The sequence below is a fragment of the Arachis stenosperma genome, chromosome 3 (genome assembly GCF_014773155.1).
Source record: "Arachis stenosperma cultivar V10309 chromosome 3, arast.V10309.gnm1.PFL2, whole genome shotgun sequence".
NCBI classification, from domain to species: Eukaryota; Viridiplantae; Streptophyta; class Magnoliopsida; order Fabales; family Fabaceae; genus Arachis; species Arachis stenosperma.
The window spans coordinates 161,530,746-161,554,203 of record NC_080379.1 but is presented as its reverse complement, the minus strand read 5'-3'; the positions used below and the strand labels follow the sequence as shown (position 1 = coordinate 161,554,203).

The 23,458-nt window shown below is 30.4% G+C and overlaps 5 protein-coding genes across 8 annotated transcripts; 2 read left to right on the top strand and 3 right to left on the bottom strand.

Moving 5' to 3' along the window:
- Positions 1-10,121: 10,121 nt before the first annotated feature.
- On the bottom strand, positions 10,122-10,895 carry LOC130967128 (uncharacterized). The gene has a single exon (XM_057891950.1). The coding sequence runs from the start codon at positions 10,893-10,895 to the stop codon at positions 10,122-10,124; it is 774 nt and encodes a 257-aa protein (XP_057747933.1).
- A 2,260-nt stretch (positions 10,896-13,155) lies between these two features.
- On the top strand, positions 13,156-13,882 carry LOC130967127 (pollen-specific leucine-rich repeat extensin-like protein 3). Its single transcript, XM_057891949.1, has 3 exons — positions 13,156-13,223; positions 13,335-13,731; positions 13,826-13,882. Exons 1-3 carry the CDS (start codon positions 13,156-13,158, stop codon positions 13,880-13,882), a joined length of 522 nt encoding a protein of 173 aa, XP_057747932.1.
- On the top strand, positions 13,346-16,856 carry LOC130967971 (proline-rich receptor-like protein kinase PERK12). Its single transcript, XM_057893036.1, has 8 exons — positions 13,346-13,966; positions 14,128-14,577; positions 14,674-14,760; positions 15,049-15,119; positions 15,231-15,307; positions 15,472-15,619; positions 15,868-16,029; positions 16,174-16,856. The coding sequence occupies exons 1-8, from the start codon at positions 13,891-13,893 to the stop codon at positions 16,462-16,464; spliced, it is 1,362 nt and encodes a 453-aa protein (XP_057749019.1). The 5' UTR covers positions 13,346-13,890; the 3' UTR covers positions 16,465-16,856.
- Positions 16,822-20,019, bottom strand: LOC130967970 (transcription factor bHLH90). Of its 4 annotated transcripts, none has more exons than XM_057893032.1 (8): positions 19,470-20,019; positions 19,133-19,342; positions 18,967-19,021; positions 18,785-18,850; positions 18,149-18,700; positions 17,832-18,056; positions 17,578-17,754; positions 16,822-17,260 (listed from the first exon to the last, which is right to left on the bottom strand). In XM_057893032.1, exons 1-8 carry the CDS (start codon positions 19,565-19,567, stop codon positions 17,198-17,200), a joined length of 1,446 nt encoding a protein of 481 aa, XP_057749015.1. In that variant the 5' UTR covers positions 19,568-20,019; the 3' UTR covers positions 16,822-17,197. The 4 variants fall into 4 exon arrangements, with proteins under 4 accessions (XP_057749015.1, XP_057749016.1, XP_057749017.1 ...); XM_057893033.1 differs by having other exon boundaries at positions 19,781-20,019; XM_057893034.1 differs by having other exon boundaries at positions 19,831-20,015.
- Positions 20,020-21,051: 1,032 nt separating this feature from the next.
- LOC130967972 (uncharacterized) lies at positions 21,052-21,779 on the bottom strand. Its single transcript, XM_057893037.1, has one exon. It carries the CDS (start codon positions 21,661-21,663, stop codon positions 21,175-21,177), a length of 489 nt encoding a protein of 162 aa, XP_057749020.1. The 5' UTR covers positions 21,664-21,779; the 3' UTR covers positions 21,052-21,174.
- Positions 21,780-23,458: the final 1,679 nt, after the last annotated feature.

Genomic DNA, 23,458 nt, shown 5'->3' with positions numbered 1-23,458 from the left:
CTTTTGACATTGTTCCTGTACCTGATGACACTTTACACGTTTTCTTTGTGTACCTTCCACAGCATGAGTCTCTAAACCCCATGGTTGGGGGTGAGGAGCTCTGCTGTGTCTTGATGGATTAATGCAATTACTACTGTTTCTCATTCAATCATGCTTGCTTCCATTCTAAGATAATACTTGTTCTTAATCCGGATGAATGTGATGATCTGTGACAATCATCATCATTCTCAACCATGAACGTGTGCCTGACAACCACCTCCGTTCTACCTTAGATTGAGTAGTTATCTCTTGGATTCTTTAATCGGAATCTTCGTGGTATAAGCTAGAACTGATGGCGGCATTCAAGAGAATCCGGAAGGTCTAAACCTTGTCTGTGGTATTCTGAGTAGGATTCAATGATTGAATGACTGTGACGTGCTTCAAACTCCTAGCAGGCGGGGCGTTAGTGACAGACGCAAAAGAATCAATGGATTCTATTCCGGCCTGACCGAGAACCGACAGCTGAATTCCGCGTGCTGTGACAGAGCATATGCAATCGTTTTCACTGAGAGGATGGGAGGTAGCCACTGACAACGGTGAAACCCTACATACAGCTTGCCATGGAAGGAGCCTTGCGTGTTTGGTGAAGAAGACAGTAGGAAAGCAGAGATTCAGAAGATGGAGCATCTCCAAAACCCCAACCTATTCTCCATTACTGCAATACAAGTAACCATTTCATATTCTTTTGCTTTTTACAATCAATCCTGATAATTTCTGATATCCTGACTAAGATTTACAAGATAACCATAGCTTGCTTCAAGCCGACAATCTCCGTGGGATCGACCCTTGCTCACGCAAGGTATTACTTGGACGACCCAGTGCACTTGCTGGTTAGTTGTGCGGGATTGCAAAAGTGTGATTGCAATTTCGTGCACCAATTACCAACGAAAAACTAAACAAAACCATATTAATTTATATTAATAATTAATTTTAAATATTTTAAATTCAAAATTTAAAAAATTTAAAATTGATTAAGTAAACCTAATTAAAACCTATAAAAACTTTTCTCTTCTCTCTCACATTAATCTACCCACCTCCAACAATCACACACACAGACACACACAGACCTTTCTCTCTCACCGTCAGGCCCTCTCCGCCTCCCACCGCGACCCACTCCTCTTTTATCACCGACATCTGGCTCGTCAGATTCGCCACCGTCGACAAAAATTGCTTCCCTTTCGTGAACCAGATGTGTTATCGGAGCCGCCGTTGCAGTTGGAGTTGAACTTGAGCTCGATCCCTAAGGCGGCGGCGATTTCGAGGGCGGGAGGACAGCCGGAGAAGCCATGGAGGCGGTGGCGGGCGTGGAGGGAGGAGGCGATGGAGGAAGAATTCCTTACAACAAGCGCGTCTCTTGGCATCACCATTCCGGCCTCACTGATGGTCTAGAACAAGGGGTTAATTAGTTACGTCAATTTTTAGTTCTAGATTTCTAGGTGTTTGTGATAATTCCTAATTGAAAATTGAAGTGTATATGTTCTTGCTTTTGAAGGTCGACTTGGTTTGAGGGTACTATGATGCAGGTGATCATGTGAAGTTTGGATTGACAATGGCTTTCACAGTAGTCGCACGGTAGCAGCATCATCACGATGTTGTTCTCTGCGTTTTTGGATATTAGGTGCCATGTTGATGATTAAAGAGACGGCAAACTATACAATTACAAAAATATAAAAAAATATTCATTTAATATGAAAAAAACATCATAATTCTTAACAAAAGAAATATCCAGTTATATTTTAGCAAAAATAATGAAATATCTATACAATTTTTAAAAAATATGAAATTCTTAAAGAAATAGAGACATTCACATTTGCAATACAAAAAAATTCGAAAAATATATAAAAGAACATCTATTTAGTATGAAAAAGAAACATTCTGATACTTAGCAGAAGAAACATCCATATATATTAACTCTTAGAGATTTTGGATTCATCCAAAGATATTTGGCTAGTTTTTTGCTAATACCCTTTTGGTTCCCTAGTATTGTTCTATTAAAAATTATTATGTTATATTGATTTATTATTTTAATATATATATATATATATATATATATATATATATATATATATATTATTTTGATTATAAAATTATTTTGATAAACTTTAATTTAAGAATACGGTTTAATATCTTATCAAATTTTGTGTATTATGCTAGATCAACGGATTGAATTGGGAGTAGTTGAGAGATTTTTATAGTTATCTTATATAAAATAGTATTTATATACAAAGAAATTTCATTTTTTTTAATATAAGAATGGAAATGCATATTCTTTAATTTCTAATTCTTTAAGTCAGACTCTACATTAAGTTGAAATATGAATATATTTTTTCGTAATAAATGTATAATAAATAAAAGTATGATTTGAAGAGTACTCATTAAATTTTTTTTATAAGTTAGAATAATAAATTTATTTTATTTCATAATTATTACTTTGTAAGATATATCTATTCACCTAAATTTAAAAGTACATAGTAAAATATAAGAAATTTTTATTTTTTTCCTTATTATATTTGTTATTATTAATCTTATGAATATTTTTTTGTTTTATTTTTTTAAATATTTATAATTGAATTCATAGTCTTATTTGTTAAATAAATATAAATATATAAATATTATATATTACATTACATATTATATTATATGATGGAGATAGAATATTAAAAAAATATTATTTTGACCATTAAATTTAATTTACATAATAAATTTTTTAAAGATGAATGATGTCTAAAAAAGTTAGACACCAAATTTTAATTTTAACGTTTTATATTGTTAATTTTTTAACTCCTATGTTGTTTGATTAAGGAATAATAATTTTTTATCTAAAATTAAACATTTGTATTCAGATATATAATGAACAATGTATATTAATTTGATTAATTTTATTACTGAGAATACTGAATTTTTCATTTTTATTTTTCTATCATAACATAAGATAGGGAGACAAAACGAAAAGCAAATCATTGCAAGTGGAGGAGTTTTTTTTATTGTGTTTCACGATTGAGAGTGAGCAATTGCATAACTCTTTCGTAGGTTAATGAATGAGTTACATAATTAATAGAGAGTTTATAAAACGTATCTGAATTTTAGTTTATAAAGATAAGAGTAAATTAGAAAAACAGAATTGGATACTAAACTCTCCTTTTTGTTTTATATATTATTATAGATAAAATATCAATATTTGATATTTGATACAAAATGAATGAGACCTCACAAAGAAAAAAGCTTGAACAGAGTTGAGTTTAATAAAAAATCATTACAATTGCATTTTATTTGTTGACCTTACAAACATAATTAATACATTTATCTACCATGATATTCAAAGAAAGAAAAAAAAAAGGAAGACAGGATCCAAGTAGTTTTCACAAATATCTCACAAAAAAAATAAAAAAAATAATAAACTAAAAGTCACATTTTTTTATTGAGAAGACAGTTAATCACTTTAATATAAATATCTTAAAATTTGAACATATCAAACAAATGTATCGCATTACATGTTACCAAAAGATAAAAAACATACATAAAAATTTGGCGCATTCTGTACCAAGATCCTAAATGATATGAAAATATTTTACTTAAACATTAATAATGTTTAATATATCAAACACTATTCTTTTTAAATAATGTTAGGTGATATGAAAATATTTGTATTATATGAAAATTTATATTTAAATATTAGGTAATATTAGGTGTAATTTTTTATCTAAATTAAATCTTTAGACAAAATATTTTAAAAAATACATAAATTATCTAATATTAGGTTTTTATTTGTGTGTTAATAAAAAATACACAAATTATCTTTATGTATTCTCTTAATTTTATTACGTATTTTTTCATTTTTATTATATGCATACACATTCAAAACCGAAACCACCCTAAAAGAACTCTCTCCTCTCTCTGGTCAAAAGATATTTTAGTGACAAATATAACAATTATTTAACGTTTTTTTGACAAATATTTTTAAAAATATTTAGACAAAAAATATTTTTAAATAATGTTTAATATCTAAATTAAATATTTAAATATTTAATAATGTTTAATTTCAAAATATTTAGATAAAAATATTTTTAATAATATATTTAGATAAAGAATTAAATAATGTTCAGCAAAAAAAATTTAGATAATACAAAATATATTTAATTTAGATAATGAACAAAAAAAAATTCTTTATCTAAATATTTAATTTAGATAATATATATAAGTTAATTATATTATTAAAAAATTTGTTTTTATGGTTATTATGATTACAGGAGTAACAAATTTGTTTTTGTTTTAGAAGATTATTGAAGTTTTTAAAATAAATTTTATGACTATTTTGTCTTTATAATTTACTTTATGAAATGGTTTGTTAGAAAGTAAATATAGTAAAAAAATTAGAAACTAAAGTCATGGTCAATTCTTTGTGTTGACTTTATAGATTTCATCTTTTGTTTTATGGTACAAAGATTATATATAATATAATAAATAGTACATGTTTTCATATATAATAATATGAGGCTTAATATTAACCTTTCATAGAGTTTCTCTATCTTAATAAAAGAACTAATATCATTCGGACTATGTTTATTTTTGTACTTAATAAAAAAAACTAATATCATTTAACTTTAATTTTTACTTTCAAGATATACATGAAAAGATGTAACATTTTATGCATTAGATATTTAAAAGTATTTAATAACAAAATTAAGTTTGTTTAAAATCGTCGAGAGAGTTAGAGAGAGAAAGAGAAAGTTAAAATTTTTTAACTAATTACAAAGAATCACCACCATCAAATTTATTAAATTTGAGTATATTAAGTGAGGTTTAAGAAACAAACTAGAACGATAAATCTAAAAGTTTTTTTGTCTCTCTTTATATAGTATTTCAGTTTAAGTAACTATTTTTTATAAATAGTATTTAAACGACGAACAAAATAATAAGACGTATTAGATTATGAAAATTAATCTCATCCTCATAATACGATGGCATTATTTCAAAACATGTAAAATGAAATAATAAAACATAGTTTAATTGATGTGCACAATAAAATAAATATAAAACGTATAAAATAGCAGTCAATTGTGAATAGCAATGGTTACCTTATGTATACTATATTAAACTGCGACTTAAATTTATAACTATTAGTTAAAAATTTTACAATTATGTACTATTTTTTATTATTTTGGTTGAAAATAATATATTTTGAGATTTTTTTTAGGATTACTAACATCAAATTTTGATAATTTCAAAAAATTTTAAATGCTTTATGTCTTAATTCTTTTAGCAAAACTTTAACAACTCATAAAAGTTAACACAATAGATGGTTATAAATCAAAGTGATAGACAAGAGTAAAAATTGCGATGATGATACTTGGTAATAATTAATAACGATCAGATGAAGAGAATGTAGAAGGAAAAAAAATAAGAAAGGACAACAAAGTAATATAATAGTGGCGACAAAACAATAACAGGTATGTGTATAAAGAATAATATATAGTAAGAGAAAGAATAGTATTTAATATAGTGAGGCGATATAATACAAATATTTTCATATCACCTAATATTTAAATAATGTTCATATAAAAAAAATTATATGTATAATGAAATTTTTTAATATCTATAACAATATATAATGTCAATATATGAGTTTGGCGTCCAAAATTCTTTTTCAATTTTACCCTTTCTAATAATCTATCCCACTATATTCACGTCCTCTCTTATCTCATTAATTCACAATCATGGAATTTCTATAATTATCTCTTTCCTCTCTTACTATCTATTATCTGAGATTACTGTTTATGCATAATAGAACAACTTTTTCCTTTTCTTATTCATCTTCTCTTGCATCCTTCTCATTTTACTTAAATATAGCATAAAATCTAATATAAAATATAATTTGTGTCTAAATTTAAGTTTTAATATTACTCCTAAAAAAATTATTATTAAAAAATATTAAATAAAAAATTTTCTATCCATTTTTTTCACAGTAATTTGATTAAGATTTTTGTATTGGATATAAATTATTATTGCAATTTTTTTATTTGGATATATTTTTAAAAAATAAAAATAAAATAGTTCAATAGGGATAATTTTTTAAAAAATAAATTTATATAGAATAATTTTTCTCTTATCATACTCTTCTAAAATACTCTAGGTACCTATCCAATATATAATATTAGTTGGCGTCTAAATTTAAGTTTCAATATTATCCCAGAGAAGTTTATTATTAAAAAAATTTCTCCCGTGCATCTGTTAATTACGTTGAATAAAAAAAATTTTCACATATTTTTTACAACAACTTTATCAAAAATTTTCTATTGAAGGTAAATTATTCATGCAGTTTTTTTTATTATGGATATGATTTTAAGAGAATAAAAGTAAAATAGTTTAAAAGGATAATATTTCTTTAAAAAAATTTACACAAAATAATTTTTGTACTAACATATCAAAATTAATTTTACATATAATATTTATTCATCTGAGTTCATTCATGGAGTACCTTATAAAAATTATATTTAAGTAATTTTTTTTATCTTATAATTATTTTATATTTTAGATTTCAAAATTTTGTATTTTTATTTTTTTTCAAACTTTATTTTTACGTTTTATTTTAGTTCTGTTAATAAAAAAGTATTAACATTAGTTTTAATGTTAATTTTTAGGATAAATAAAAAGATGGGACTTTTCTTATAAATTTGATGATTAAAAAACTATTTATTATAGAATAAGTTAAATCTATTTTTTGACTATAAGAATATATATAATCACTCTTAAATGTAATCAAAATAAATATATATTTATTTAATTTTTTAAATTTTATATTAATTATTAAAATCATGATATAATGGATGTATTTCTATAAAAAAATGAAAATGACTCCATAACTATTTTTTTATTGGAATAAAACATGACTCAATGACTATAGAGTATAATTTAAATAACTATAGATAAGTAACATAAGTAATAAAAAACGGACATAAAATTTAATTTTTTTGTTATTTAGTACAAAAATAATATAATAAAATAAATTACTGATCTCATACATAATGACATAAAATTTAACATTATTCTTTTCTAGAGCCATCTATTTTTAGTTTTTATCCTTATTTTTGTACTCTATTTTAATTTTATTAAACCAAAAATTATTAATGTCATTTAACTTTAATTTTTAATTTTTATCATAAATAAAAATATGTGACTTTGAATGTATTAAATAATAAGAAAAAACTCATAATAAAAAAAAGTTAAATCTACTCATTCGTTATATTTATAGGAGTGTAGATGATTCAAATAAGAGTTACGGAAATTTTTTGAACTTTTATTTTTAAAGTAGTATTCACTTCTTAGTGTAATAATTATGAACTAATATATGTTGGCAACTAATTGCGATTAAAGAGAAGATAGAAAGCGAATAAAAATCGAAGAAGGAAGAGAAAACAAGCTAATATAAGAGTGGTAGTGAGCAGTGGCGGAGCTTGAAATGAAATTTTGGGGGGCCAAATAGAAGATAATTGTCAAGATACTTTTAATATAGATCCCGTTTAAGATAAGCTCATCTAACCTCATCTCTCTAATTTGGGTAATATTCCTAAATTTGAAGCCGTTTTTCAGAGTATCATTTCAAAGAATTAAGGTCAAACTCATCAGATGTAACTCTTTAAACTTTTGAAGGTTGTATCTTACTTTTTTCTTGATTCATTGGAGTAGAAGAACTATCTACAGATGTTGATATTGTAAAAGTTATATGTTTTCCTTCTTGAATATTAGCCTTCCTCTTAAAAAATGCATCATCAACTCTTTGATTTTTTATAATTATTTTATATAAAAATTTGAATATATATCCAATAAAATATATAAAAAAAATTAGAAGGACAAATATTAAAATTTATAATATTTATTAAATTTTTTATCAATTTATACAAATACAATAATATCAATACTTATTGAATATTCTAATATTTTTTATCATATAAAAAAATTAAATTAAATAAATAGTAAAATATAAAATAATATTAAATTACATAAATAAAAATACCTAATTTTTTATATTTGAACTCAAAGGTAGAAGAAGTGTTGCTTATTGAATAGAGAGCTGCGAAATGCGAATACACTTAATTCAGTCCAAATTCGATATGTTTTGAACGTTTAAAACTAAAACTATTGTGCAATAAAAACAAGAAATGAAGATTGAACTTTAGTATTTTAAGTCATAATAAAATATTTGAGCCAACTGAACTATTTTTTATTTTTGAAAAAATATTACTAATTTTTTTAATAAAAGTTTGGGGGGCCGTGGCCACCCCTTGTCTGAACTAAGCTCCGCCACTGGTAGTGAGGCATATGTAGATAGATAATGATAAGAAAAAAAAGAATAATAAAAACAAAAATTAAAAATTCTAAAAGAATAATAAGACTAAAGATAATTTAAAATGTTGAATATAAAATTATAAAAAATAAAAAATTTTTAGCTATTAAAATTATATGAGAAAAAGAGTTATTTAAATATAAATTTTTATTTCTGCTTCACATTAAATATAATTGAAAAATAAATAAATTTATAAATTTTTATAAATTTTTATCTTCATTGTTACGCATAGTAATAACATAATGATTTTAGTATTATACCTAAATTAATTTAAATTCAACTATTCTATATATTAAACAAATTAAATAACTAATATATTTTTATTTAATTATTCTATACACAATTTTTGAATGCTTGATATCTTAGTTTTTTTAAAATGATAAAATATGACTTAACAAGTAAGTATGAAAAATAAGTATCTTTATAATAGTTATACATCTAGATATCTAAATCAAACAAAAAAAATAATTCTTTTAACAAATCTTTAACAACTCAAAAGTTAACACAATAGATATGTATAAATCAAAATGACAAACAATAATGAGAGTTGCGATAATGGTAATATGATATGGTGGTAATTGATTGCGGTTGGAGTTAATAGAAGAAAAAAACAAAAAAAGAGAATAAAACAAGGCAATATAATAGTGACGGGGAGACAATAATAATTATATATGTAAAAAAATAAAAAGAAAAAATAATTGTGAATAATATGATGAGATGATATAATCAAAATAAAAATTAATAATTTTAAAATAAATAATGATATTCAATATAAAATTACAAAAATAATTTTTTATCTATTAGAATTATGTATAAAAAATATTTTAAATATGAATATAAATTTTTAAATTTATTTCAAATTAAATAGAATTAAAAAAATAAATAAATTTAATATATAAATAATTAATTTGTAAATAATGTTAATAAATTTTTATCTTAATTTTATTATACATAATAATAACAAAATTTTTTTCTTAATTTTTTAATTTAAATTTATTTACTTTATATTATTTATATATATTAAATACATTAAAATATTTTATTTTTTATAATTTATTTTTTAATTATTGATATTAAATTTATAATTTTAAAAATAAAAATATAAAAATATTTTTTTTTTAACTCAATACAAATGCGGTTGAACAGCCATGTTGAGCCGCTAGTATAATATAATTGAAGTTGAAGAGAGTGAAGAGGGGACTATAGTCCACATAGACCCTCCATAATTTCGTCACTAGATATTAAGAGGCATATTAATGTGCCAAGTGTTTGACAACATTGTCATTGTTGCTCACTCACCTTTGAACAGAATAATTAAGGGTAAAAAGTTGAATGCTCTCTTATACTGTGTAGTTGGTTGGCTGCATTAAACCATATAGCCTTGGTTTATTTCAAAATTCAAATGTACCCTTTCATCATGAAATACGTTCAAGCCTCGCACAATGATGCTGAGTAAGTATTAAGATATTTTAAAAAATTGCAAGAATAATCATAATCGTACAAATTTTCCCAAATTGGGAAAACAAATTAGCCAACACCTACATTTTATTAGAATTGAAAAAAAAATCTAATTCAATTCTAATTTATTGTAACCAATATTATTATTTTAGAATTGAATAGATCTAAGTGAAGAGAAGGAGTTTCTAATGCTTGATTTGCTGGACTTGTAATACGCCTCAAACTCAAAAAGACATGCAATATTGGAATCTTGTCTTTTTTATCTGTCCACGTCATACAATGTTCAGAAAGGGTGAAGGTTCATGTTGGAGAAGAGTCCAAAAATCTGTTTCTTGTAAGGCAAAAACGACCGCCGTTTATTATTCTCCGACCTCTTCCTATTCATCAAGTAAAGCTTCTCGTGTGCCCAAGACGACGGTGCCGTTTTGCGCTTCCCACACTTTACCACGTCGTTTTTCACCTCCTTCTGCTTCTCAACCTTTTCCGGCTCCGGCGGAGGGTTCAGGAAAACAAACGCGCCTCTTCCTTCGCTATTCCTCCTATGTTTAACGTCCAGCCGGTACCGATAAAGCTTCGAGAATCCCGTGGAATTGCACTTCGTCTGCCATCTCTCCAACTTCGTCGTTTCACGATACAAATCGCCGTGCCAGGGAAGATCGTCGCACTTCTGTGGCACGAAGAGCTTCGTCGGCGGTGGAAGGAGCGGCAACTCTTGGCCACCGTGGTCGTCGGCGGCGGAGAAGAGCTTGGATTGGTCGGAAACAGGGGAAATTGTTCGGATCATTCCGTTATCGAAGATTTCGTCGGCGGCAAGGAGCGATCCTTGAGGAGGATGAGCACACGGAAAAGTAAATTCCTGTTGCTGTTGGTGTTTGTCTTCCTCTTGCGGTTTTTGTTGATGGAGATTTTCATCGCTGTCATCGATTTTGAGTCTGAAGCTGAGATCGCGACAGAAGTTGGTGAGAGTGAAATTGGGATCCAAGTTTCCGGAGACAGAAGAGAGTTCGGTGAATTCGGGAAAGGTGTGAAGCAGAGGGAGAAGTGAAAGGGCTTGCATGGTTATTGCTATTTCTTTTGTGGAACAAGAGGGAATCAATACTTATTTCGTCAATATATATATGTGTAATTTTATACTTTTTAATTTATATTTCACATTCTAAAATATATTTTTATATACATAATTAATTTATAATATAAACTCACATGCAGGTATTTTTTGATATTTAAAAATTATTAGATGATTTAATAAATTTGATTAAATTATCGTCTAATAATTTTAACTATCAACGTTACAAAAAAAATATATGTATATGAGTATTCATTATTATTATTAATTGTACACCTTAATAATTAAATCTTAAAATATTAAATTTGAAAATTTGTACACTTATTTGTACTGATTCACTCGTGCTCATAGACTGAAACACATCATGCATGAAAAAAAAAAAACTATTCACGTTAAAGATGCTTTTATATAAAAATAATAGTTAAATATTATTATATGATTTAATATATTTAACTAAATTATTTAATTTAAATATCTTAATTTACATACTTTCTTATCTAAATTTCAAATGGGTTGCTTTGGTAATTTTTTGATCAATTATAACAAAAATACATTAATTAAATTTTTAGAGTATATATATAATATCCAAGGAAAAATTTTGAAAACTAACCAAATAAAGTTTGAAGAGTAGTATACCAGTATTATAATGCATTTATTTTAGGTAAACATATAGCACATCAAAAAAAACAAAAAAGTTCAAATTGCATTGCATATTTTAAAAAAATTTGAAAAACTACTAACATGCACATTAATAAATAAAAGTTCAGTAATTATGTATGGTCCAAATAATAACCCTGTAAATTTATAAAGCTGTCATTGAATTGAAGAAACATGCGTTTGTAATAAAAGATGGTATCTCCCTGCAGAACACGGCAGTAAAAGGTGGCTGGAATTCAAGAGTGGAGGCAGCACTGTCGGGCCTGCGAATTCAACATACTTAAATAATTTAAGATTAATGCTATACATTTAAGTTTATTTATGAATCAAATCCAATTAAGTTAAATAATACAATTTGAAATAATATTAGTTATAACTGATTTTTATTATGTTAAACTAATTTGGTTAACAAAAAAATTTAGATATGTAATATTATTTATAATTTAACTATAAGGAAAAGTTTAGAGGGCCAGCAATTTTTGTGTTTTGTGACCGGTACTTAATCATCAAAAGAAAAGTGAGTAATCTTTTATCATTGGATACAATCTCACAACATTAAAAATACTATTAATAACTAATTAATAGTTACAAAACACAAAGATTGCTGCGAGTGGCACTCCTGTAAATATAATTCAACCTTTCAGTGTTGTTTCGTACAGACAAGTTCTGCAAAGCAGCCTCACGATAGCAATTAGATTAGTTGTACAGGGGACAAAAAAGTAGTACTAATGAATATATGTGGTAATTGATTGCTAATTTGCTAGATATACTCCAACTTATAAAGTTAATGTCTGGTTTAATTAAATTAATTACGTTGTGATTATTGGTTCGGCGATTCTGAATAATTCAAAACCGAGGCACACACTATCTATAATTCAAGCAAAAGAATTGAAAGGAACGACCGCAACAGTAGATTTTTTTTTGTCATGAAATATGTTTTCAAAATGAACTTTTAAGAACATGGATTTATAACTTTCTCATCCATATCATTCTTTAGTTCAATTAACATTATCAAATCAATTCCAATTATTAGGGAGTTGAAGCACACTCGTAGTATATTGGTAAATGAGAATTGAATTTATAACACATGATAAGCAACATATTATGGTAAATCAGTTTTCCACTATACCATGTCTAGTATTTTAGAAGATACCTAAATTAGTGTAGCACATGAATATTTGTTGTAAGAGGGAGGTTGAAAGTGAGTGTATGGAGAGAGAAGCGTAGCGGTGGTTGTTATAGTTAAGTTGGAAGGCGCGTTAAGATGGAATGTTTGCATGGTAAGGCGATATTGAAGGTAACAACCTTATTGGAAATGGAATAATGGGAAACTACATCTGGCTTCTTCTCTTACCCAAGAATCTATGAAAAGTATCCACCTCATCTCTTTTGGCACCCAGCTGGCCATTCCGTTTGCAGAACTTGCGCACTTCAAACATAAACAACTAACTCTATCTTTTGTGTTTTGCTTTTTATTTTTTATTCTTTTATTTTTTTTTGGCTTAAACCTCTCTTGAATTTCCATTCCCCGACTGGGGAAAAGGAGATGTTTATGCCATTATTCTGAGAATCAATCTTCATCGTCATAATATTCATGGCTCAGAAAAAGAAGAAAGACAGCGATTCTTCTTCTTCTTCTGATTCTTCTGATTCTTCTTCTCCGTCTTCTACTAATAATTCTCTTTCTACTCGTCGTCAAGACAATGATGATGATAATAAGGACACTTCCTCTTCTTCATCTTCATCTTCATCTTCATCCGATTCTAACGTCAGCAACCGCCAAAACAAGAATCAGCGTAAAGTTAAACCGCCGCCGCCACCAATTTCTGATGCTTCCGATTCCTCACCGACTTCTCCGGCGAAGGAGGGTACTCGCTCGCCGCCATCGTCCCGGAATCCTCCACCGCCGTCTGAAGATTTGACTCCGCCGGAGCGCTCACCACCACCACCAGAGGCATTGCCGCCGCCGTCACCACCACCACCAGAAGTGTCGCCTCCACCACCACCACCACCAGAAGTGTCGCCTCCACCGCCGTCGTTTCCACCACCACCAGCACAGATACAAAACGAAGTCGCTTCTACTCCTTCTCCTCCTCCACCATATACAGCACCACCTTCTCCTCCTCCTCCTTATTCTCCTTCTCCACCTCCTCCTCCTCCTTCTACTCCCGTTCGACCCGCCTCCGCTAACTCGCAACCGAAGGCAGACCTTGCCACGGATTCACCACCGAGCTTTGGTAAAGCCACAGGCAATACTGATATAGGAAAATTTGCCGGCTATACCCTTGCTGCGGTTTTCTTCTTGGCCTTGGTGGCTGTAACTTTCTTCATGTTCAGGAAGAAGAAATCAAGAGGAGATGTCTATGGTATACCTCGCCATAATCTTCACTTTCACGTTAGACCAGGTATTCTATTCTCTCTGCAAATTTTATTTTATTTTAACTTGCTCATTTTGAAGAAAAAAAACAAGTTCATGCATGTAATTTTTTCTTTGATATTAGTGGTTACTTAATTAATTATTGCCTTGGGCATCTGATTTCCCATGTCTAATGGTGTTGGGAATCAGGTGTTAATAGAATTTACTATGGACAGAAGGCTGGCGTTGGAAATGGACCAATATTGTCTCCCAATAGAAGCAACCATGGAAGTGCAAGAAATCCTGGAAGCAGACTTTTAGCACCTTCAGACATAGGGCAACAGGTGAATGCTCCAGTAGCCTTTAGCTATGAAGACATCTTGCAGGTAACCAATTCATTCTCTGATGAAAACGTCATAGGTGAAGGAGGGTTTGGGCATGTTTACAAAGGGACACTGCCGGACGGAAAGGTGGTCGCGGTTAAGAAGCTAAAGGTTGGCAGCGGCCAGGGGGAAAGGGAATTCAGGGCAGAAGTGGAGATCATCAGCCGTGTCCATCACAGGCATTTGGTATCTTTAGTTGGTTATTGCATATGTGAGGATCAAAGATTGCTCGTCTATGAGTATGTTCCTAATGGGACACTCCATCATCACTTGCATGGTAACGTGAGTTTCGCTTGATTTTTCTTGGACAAAGTTAATGAGCTCATTGATTTCTCCTCTTGTGTGATTTGCTTGTCATATGGAAATGTTGCAGGAAGTGGAATGCCAGTGTTGACATGGGACAAGAGGTGCAAGATCGCTATTGGTGCTGCAAAGGGTTTGGCATATCTGCATGAGGAATGTATGTATATCTTTGTATTTTGTTTTTTAATTATAGATTCTTATAGTTAAGACTGACGCTATTAGTTTGCATCATGTGTAGAAAATCTCAGCAGCTTTTTTTGGTAGGATCATAAAGGTTTAATTTGGTTTAGTTCAAACTCATTCCATCATGTGTATGTGTTATTAGGTGCAAGAATAGCTATTTGATTTGCCTTTTACCTTCATAAATTTTCTGTTTCTCTGACTTATCACTAGAAGTTTGATGAAATTTACTAATACTACTGGCCCTAACCCACTATATCTCTAGGCAGCCAAAAGATTATTCACAGAGATATTAAATCAGCAAACATACTTTTGGATGATACTTTCGAGGCTCAGGTCTGCATTTTTGTTTTTATTTATTTTTCATTTTTTAATAAAACTAGCTATAACCCATAATCTATCTAAACGGAAAGTCTAAATTCTAATTCACAGTTGATTTTAATACAGGTTGCAGATTTTGGACTTGCAAGGCTAACTGACACTACCAAAAGTCATGTATCAACTAGGGTTATGGGAACCTTTGGGTAGGTTGCCCATAAACAATGGAGATTGCAACTTTAGTAATGCACCTTGGCCTAAGTTTTGAAGACACTCTTCAATTAATAATAGATACATTGGCCAAAAACCTAACTTTCATTAATGCTTTAAATAAACTACAAGCCTAATACGCTGTAGCTTCAATTTGCAGGTACATGGCTCCAGAGTATGCAACAAGTGGGAAATTAACTGATAGATCAGATGTTTTCTCATTTGGGGTTGTCCTCCTTGAGCTTCTAACAGGAAGGAAACCAGTTGATGACTCTCAGCCTTTAGGAGATGAGAGTTTGGTTGAATGGGTATGAATTGTCAACTTGAATTTTCTTCTTTTTTACTTTAACTACCATCTTGATAACTAGGGACAACAGTATAAGATAAACATCAAGTTTCTGCATAAAGTTACTCAGTTTTAAAAGTTTGTTCCAAATTATTGTAATCATGCCCATCATATGACATATCAAACATGTTCAATTGATGACTCAGGTCATTCTTTCTGTATGATAGTAGTCAACATTCACTACTAATGTTGTTCTTGCTCTCTCCATAGGCTCGTCCGCATCTCCTCCATGCAATGGAGACACATGACTATAGTGTGCTAGTAGATCCAAGACTTCAAAATCAATTTGCGGAGGCTGAAATGCTCAGGATGATTGAGGCGGCCGCGGCTTGTGTTCGCCACTCTGCTCCTAAACGGCCTCGAATGGTTCAGGTGACGTTTAAATAGAACAGATTTCAAGTGGTTCATTAAATGTTCATGCTTGTTTTCTTTAGTAATGAAAATGGTCATTTCAAACATTGCAATCTTATTCAGTCAAAACCATTTACTAATCATCTTACACTTGGTTTATAACAGGTTGTAAGAGCCTTAGATAGTGGAGCTGAAATATCTGATTTATCTAATGGGGTGAAATATGGTCACAGTACCAACTATGATTCTAACCAGTATGATAAAGACATTAGGATGTTCAGGAGAATGGCTAACGGCAGCTATGGTGGTGACTCTGATTCCGATAAGTACAGTAAAGAAAGCAGTCTCTCAAGAGAAATGTCAACTTGTGGATCCCAAAATGGATCCGGGACAAGTAGTTCTAGCAGCGACTTAGAATCCATAGCACTCACCAAGCATAGTAGAAGTTCTTCGTAGGGGTCGAGGGAACATGCATATAGCACCGCAGAAGTGATTAACGAGCATATCAGCATAGCCACAACCGAGCTTACTAAAGGCCAACTAACTTAACCAAAATTCCATTATGTGTTGAGATTGCATCATCTTAACAAGGAATCATAAACGTCTGGTTTCACAAGGACTTAAAACTATAACCTCTACCTAATCACGTATAAAACCATTACTTAATTCTTCTTTCTTTCACTAAATTTTGTTTTTTTGTTTTTCCTTCTTCTTCTCCTCTTCCTCTTTTTTTTTTCCCCTCCATTGGGGGTGTTGAAAGCTTGTAAAAGGATCAGATTGTTAAGGTTACTTTTTAACATTATAATCTAGAAATATTTTTTTCTTGATCCAGGTTGTTAAACAATGATACGATGATCGAAAATAAAAATTAGTTTCGATAGTAAGATGATTGTCTACATTTGTTCTTGTTTATTTACATGTAGCGATCATGTTTTAAGTACGGATATAGTTTAGGATATGAATTATGACATCCTTTGATCTTTGTAGACCACTTGGGAGAAAACCTAGCCATAACCAAGTTGTTAGCTAATTTGTGACCCTTCAACTTGGGATGACACCTTTACTGAAACCATGTAATTCTCTGTATTTCTAACTTGTAACTGGAATTTTCTAGCGTTAAGCTATTGCTTTCTGGATTTCACAAGATCACCACTACTTTCCTAAACCTTTTGGCTACTGTTTTCTGCCATCAACCTGTTTGCTCTTTCAAAAAATCCTTCAGCTTAGTTGGGTGAATTCCATCCTTGGCTGCCTGTGGAACAAATCTTGTTTGTATCAGAATGAGTAATAATACTAAAAGTAGGTGGGCTGAATAGAAGAATGAATGCTTTCATACAGGTTACAATTATTTTCCATTAATGAAATATTTTCAAGATTTTTTCCCTCTTTTATTGGAAAAGGGTTAGTGGATACCATGGATAATTCACATAGCCAAAGTGGAATGTGATGAAGTGTTTGGTGTTGGCATACTAAGCTAATAACAGCAAATCAGTTCATGATTTCTTTAGAGTGCATCAAATATTTAGCAAAGTAATGCAGTATGCTATTGAAATAATATTACATATTTACCTCAACTGTTAGAATGATCTGAGCCTTTCCGTCAATTGTGGTCATATTGGCAGTTTCCACCTGAAATCCAAATGAATTTATAGCTTCCATCAACCTTGAAAACCCACCTGGCTTCTGCTCCCAGCATACCTTAAGCAAGAACTCTGTCCTGCTTATATGATTCACTTCGGTTTGCATCTGGTGAACATGTTAAAAACGTCATAATAGGTCTATGATGAATAAACAAGTGCCAAAGAAATATCAACTCTTTGTACCTTCATCTCTATCTGTTTAGTGGAATTAGAAGAACTTTGATTGAGCTCAGCAAGGAGAGTTCTGTTTTCTCCTTGTTCTTTACTTGTTGGCAGAATTGATTGCGGTGTGTTCTTTTCGCAGTCTTCTACTTCCAAATTCCTGACCTCATCTTTTAGATCTTCTACTTGTCCATGCAGTTCCTTAATGTAGTCAATTGCATCTGCTAGAATTGATGCTCTATCCATCTGCCAAAAAAGGTTCAGCAGATTAGATACTAAGAAAAATCAAGAATGAAAACTATGATATGCATGCATTAGAGCTAAATTGTTAGATCTACCTTGGTTATCTTTGGGACTAGAGACCTTAAAGTGAAAAGGCCATTTTTAATCTTGTTTCTTCTTCTCCTCTCTGTGGCAAGATTTTTAGCATGGTAACCTTCCTTCGGAGGCACCCTGACCGATTTTGTTTTATTTCTTTTGCCATTGCCACAATAGGAACTCAAAGTTCCTTGCTGCTTCCCTGAAGTTTCATTGTATTTAGGCCTTTCGGTTTTGCAGGTAGGTGATAATTTAACCGACTCACCCAGATATTCATGGTGAGTCAAGCAGACAAATTTCGAATCAAATGATGTGTATTCGCTTGAAGGATTAGATCCACTGGAAGGTTCTTCAATGTAAGGATACGATTTGCACCAATTTGCTGCAAGAAGATGGACACCGTCAGTTAAAGTTGACGCAAGTTGTGGCGAGCTCTGTGTGTATTGTTCTTCTGATGACAGATTTTCACTGAAGTTCACATCGGTGTGGTGCTGTGCACATATAGCTTCTTGCTTCAATGAAACATAGCAATGTGCTCTTATGAACTCTAAGATGTTATTGTCTTTTGGAACCTGAAAAAAGATGACTACTTTCTAAGTAACAGAAATTTTCAATCGAAGGCGATGTCAACGATATTAAAGAGTTCTATTTCTTACAAGCTTTGTCGTGAAGAGCTCAACAAGACCACCAACAACAGGGATCAAAACTTGTGTTCCAATTTCCTATCAAATTATAAAAAATTTCACTTGGATAACAAACCTATAAATTATAATATATTGGCTTGTTTCAAATTAGTTTCAGACCAGTAGGGTGTCATAATCTAAGCCAAAAATATTACCTCTCCATGAGTAAGCCATTTTGGTTGCTGCGATATTGCAACCTCTCCATGGACACTATTATGAGTTGTCACATAATTTTACTTTCATTAGTGTTTCTTTTCCATTGAAAATTGAGAAAGCAAAAGAGTGCAACAATGAGAGAATGAGAGAGAGAGAGATAGGTACCCAGAATAGAGAGACATTGCAAAAGGAAGCTGATAAAGAGCCTTACAAGCCTTGGTTCTAATTGGATGCTGAAAATGTGCATCCTTGCAAATGGAAGAAGAATCTATGTCGTTCTGTTTTTCATCCATTTCTTCATCTTTGAGCTTCTTTGCATCCTCAATGCTTTCACCACAGCTCCCACTACAGCAACAACCCAACCACTCAATGAAGCTGCACAACACAACCCAGAGGGGGGGGGGGGGGGAAAGCATAATCAGAGTATTATAAATACCTCAAAAAACTAAACTCAATTGCACAAAATGAATGACAAATCTACAAACAATAGCAGAACCACAACCTAGTAGGGTCATCCCCATATTTCCAAACAACCACAAAGTCCCAAGCTTTGGCCTCAACAAAGGGCCTAAGCCACTCTAAAACTGTAGAATCACTCATTGCTTCTTTCTTCCTATGAATATAATGCAGTCTTTGTCCCACTTATTATTATATATATAGTAAGCAGATACAAGTTTTAACGGTTTCACAATTTCACAAGCACATGGTGTGCACGACAATTTTCCAGACCAAATAATTGGGTGGGACAAGTGTATCATTCTATTCAGTACAAACATATCTCTGATATGTATATATATAGTGTGAATCATGCACCTGCAAGAAAATCGGAGCACAGAAAAAGAAAGAAGTTGTTTTTGACTGACATGTCATGGCAAGTGGGTACAAAGTTTCCAGAAGTTGCAGTGAGAGCAACCCACAACTGCACAATTGAAACCCTCAAATCTCACAAAATTTCAGAAAAGTGGTCCCTCAAAACTTAAGAATTACAAAATTCATCTTTTATTAGACAATTCTTTTTGATAAGAAACACAAAAATAAAGAACATATTTATTATTATGTTTGTATTTTGGAGACAAAATTACTTGTTTGTTTATTTCATCTATTTTTGTGGGTTGGATATTTGTCCTTAGCCCTTAAGCAGTGCAATGTTGTAACTAACTTTCTGTGGGGTCATATGTTGTATCATTTTGCTTTTTTGTCCTAATGATAAATTTTACTCAAAAATCCTACTTCTGTTATTTTCATTCACATTGAATATTAACATCAACTAACCGCCACAAACAAATCACAAAAACAGAGACCATGCATATCTTGGTTTGATTCTTGTTATTATTTTCTGATCATTTTTCCTGTTGAATATGACCTGGGTCAAGGGTAAATCCGTACATATATTCTCCTGTCCTAAATAATTGCACTGATCGCATGTCCTTACCAATAATGAAATGTGTACTATATAAAGTTATATACATGATTTTGTAACTCTAACGAACTCTGTCACTATTGCACTGTTTTAGAAACACAGAATAAAAGTTTCAAATGCTAATAAAGAAGCCTGAATGTTCATGTGCATGCATGGTAAGCGTAACACAGATAGATGCCTAGCCTAACCTAGCAAGGGAATCAAAGTATATATCAATGAAATTATAAATTAAACCTTCTGAGACATGTCTCAATTAACTTGATGAGTGTTTTCGATCATATTTTAAGATATTGGGGATCTTTCAGTTATATGAAAGTATTAATAAGCCAAGTGAGGAACTTGATTACACACTTTATTGATCCATGCTTAAATACCATAATATCAAACCCTGGCCTTTTCTGTGAATGAAACTAATTAACCTTGTTTCTTTTTTAGAAAAAAGTAAAGGAAAATTAAATGACATAAACATTATGTATATAACCAATATTTACATCATTACATGTGAGATTATGCAAGAAAAATTTGAATACGATATTACACTTTACTAAATGTAAATATAAGGAGTGAAACATTAGAAAATATTGCATTTAATTTTCATTAAGCAGTTGAAAATTTCAACCAAAGGCTGAAAAATCAAAGTAAATAAAATTAAAGAAAAGGGCAGGACAAGGGATATATAATATATAGTATAAGAATTAATGGTCATCAGCACAAGATATATGGCTATAAATAGTGTGAACTATGAACAATAATTAATATAATCTTATTAGAAGAGAAACCATATATATCATGCAACTTCTCTAAGATCTCCTTCATGATGGGGATGTTTAATTTCAAAGCCTTTCATGATGTTACCACCATTCGGAGGTGGTTGATGATGATGGGGTCCTGTGCCTCCTACACCACCAAGATGATGGTGTCCATTATTATTACCATTAGGCCTTGCAAGTGTTGGTGGCATCCTTTTCTCAACACCATATTCAATGTCTTGTTCTTCTTCTTCTACTTCTCTTGGATGGATGTTATGGATCTGCTGCCGATTCGGCTTCACATGATGACTACTATGTCTTGGATTGTGGCTGTGGCGATTGTTGTAGCGTTTGTTGCATAGCCTTCCAAGAACACAAGCCGCCACAGAAATTACAAGTATTATTGCAAGCACAATGAAAACCGTCCCAAAAGACCCATTTGATTGGTGTGATGAAGGTTGGTTATTTGTGACACTATTTGTTGGGTAAACCTGTGCTGGTTGTTGTGGTTGAGCTTGAAGAGACATGTTTAATTTACTAGAAGAAAGAGCTACGATGAATTGGGTTTGAAGGATTTGGAGATATTAATCGTTTTGCAAGGTTTGATTGTTCTTTGAGTGCATCACAAGGTTTATTTTGGATTTGGATGAACTCTTCAAGCAATCATGCAATTGTAGAAAACCTACTACAATAGGTTATGTATAAGGTTTGTTAGAAAAAAGAGACTAAATTGGAAAAAGATTTGTGTATTATTGAGTGTATTCAAGTTATCTGGAATGATATAATATAGAAGGGTATTTATAGAGGCTAAAAGAATCGGACGTAATATTCTATAATAAATACTTAGATATACTAAATAATTCTAATTGATCTTAATTATATTCTAACAAAGTTTATACGTTAAATGGAAGGATTTTATAAAATAATGTATATATATATTTTTTCTATTATTATAAAAAGCTCTTTTAATGAATGATATATAAGGATTTTTACAAGTGCTTACTGAATTTGAAAACAAATTTTAATATATTAAAGTTATTTAGTTGGTTTAAAAAATGATATTGGAGGAGGGGAAGATGGGAACTTTCTTTAATAAAGAGACAACTAAATAAAGATATTCTCCTTCTGTTCTTTACGCATTGGCTTCCTTTTTATTGCTTTATACGGTAGAGAAAGGAATTAAGGTCATTGTTTATTACATGGATTATTTGTATTCCAATCTAATCATTTGGTCCATATTGTATCCCATGCAGGTAATAAATATGAAGATAGTACTGGGATTTGGGTAAAGCGAGGAACACTGGAGCAGCATACTTATATGTTATATGAGAAAAAATTATATAAAAAAAGGGAATATGCTTGACATGATATTTGAGTTGGATCGTTCTTCATGATAAAATTAGACCATTTTTTAAATAGTAATATTAGAATTGAATTTCTTACATTGCAATTCTCTATTTAAAGATGATTCACCATAAGTCAAATCTATTTAAAGTTGGGATAAATATACACAGGCTTATGGACAAAAAAAGATAGAAAATGTATATTTACTTATATATTATCATTAGATACACATTTAATACTTTTCATTATGATCTCTTTTTGAATGATGTGTTTGTTGCTCCTTTTGTTTTAGAATAGCCTCAGTTGCATTATTCTGAAATTAAATAAAGAGACTCTTCTACCAGTGTCTTTTTTACAACTTTTGATCCTAAGAGGACAACTCAATTGTTATAGATACCCAACCAATTTTTAATTTTTTTTAAAAGGTGTAATTATTTCATTTTTCAACAAAAAAATTTAAAGATTTTTTCCCCTTTCTTTTAGGAAAACTTTAAGGAAAAAGTTAACCCTTTGTTTTCTGCTTCTTCTTCATAAAATTAACCCTTTTTAATGTATAACAAAACAAGTTCCATAAAATCTGAATAATCTTAAATGGTTTCAGGATTGATAAACAGATTAAAATTTTAATAAGTGCGTTCAACATTATCTAGTATTTAATTTTCCTGTTGCATGGATTATTACACTAGTAGAACTAAAATCTAAGTAAAACTGTAAAAGACTTATGGTATATCTGGTTTACTTAGCTTGGAAGAGATCAAATTATGTTTTTTGGTATACAGAGATCAAATTATTTTAACTGAAAATAATTATATTAAGCATATGAAATCCAGTAAGCTAAGAGACAATTCGGCTGGGCTTGATTATTAGGAGCCTTTTTGTAAGGCCGTAAATACATATTGATTTGTTAGGCCGCTGGGCTTGTAAGTTTATGGTGGGAAATTCAAATTTTCAAACTAGGAAAATTGACCAAAAAAATAA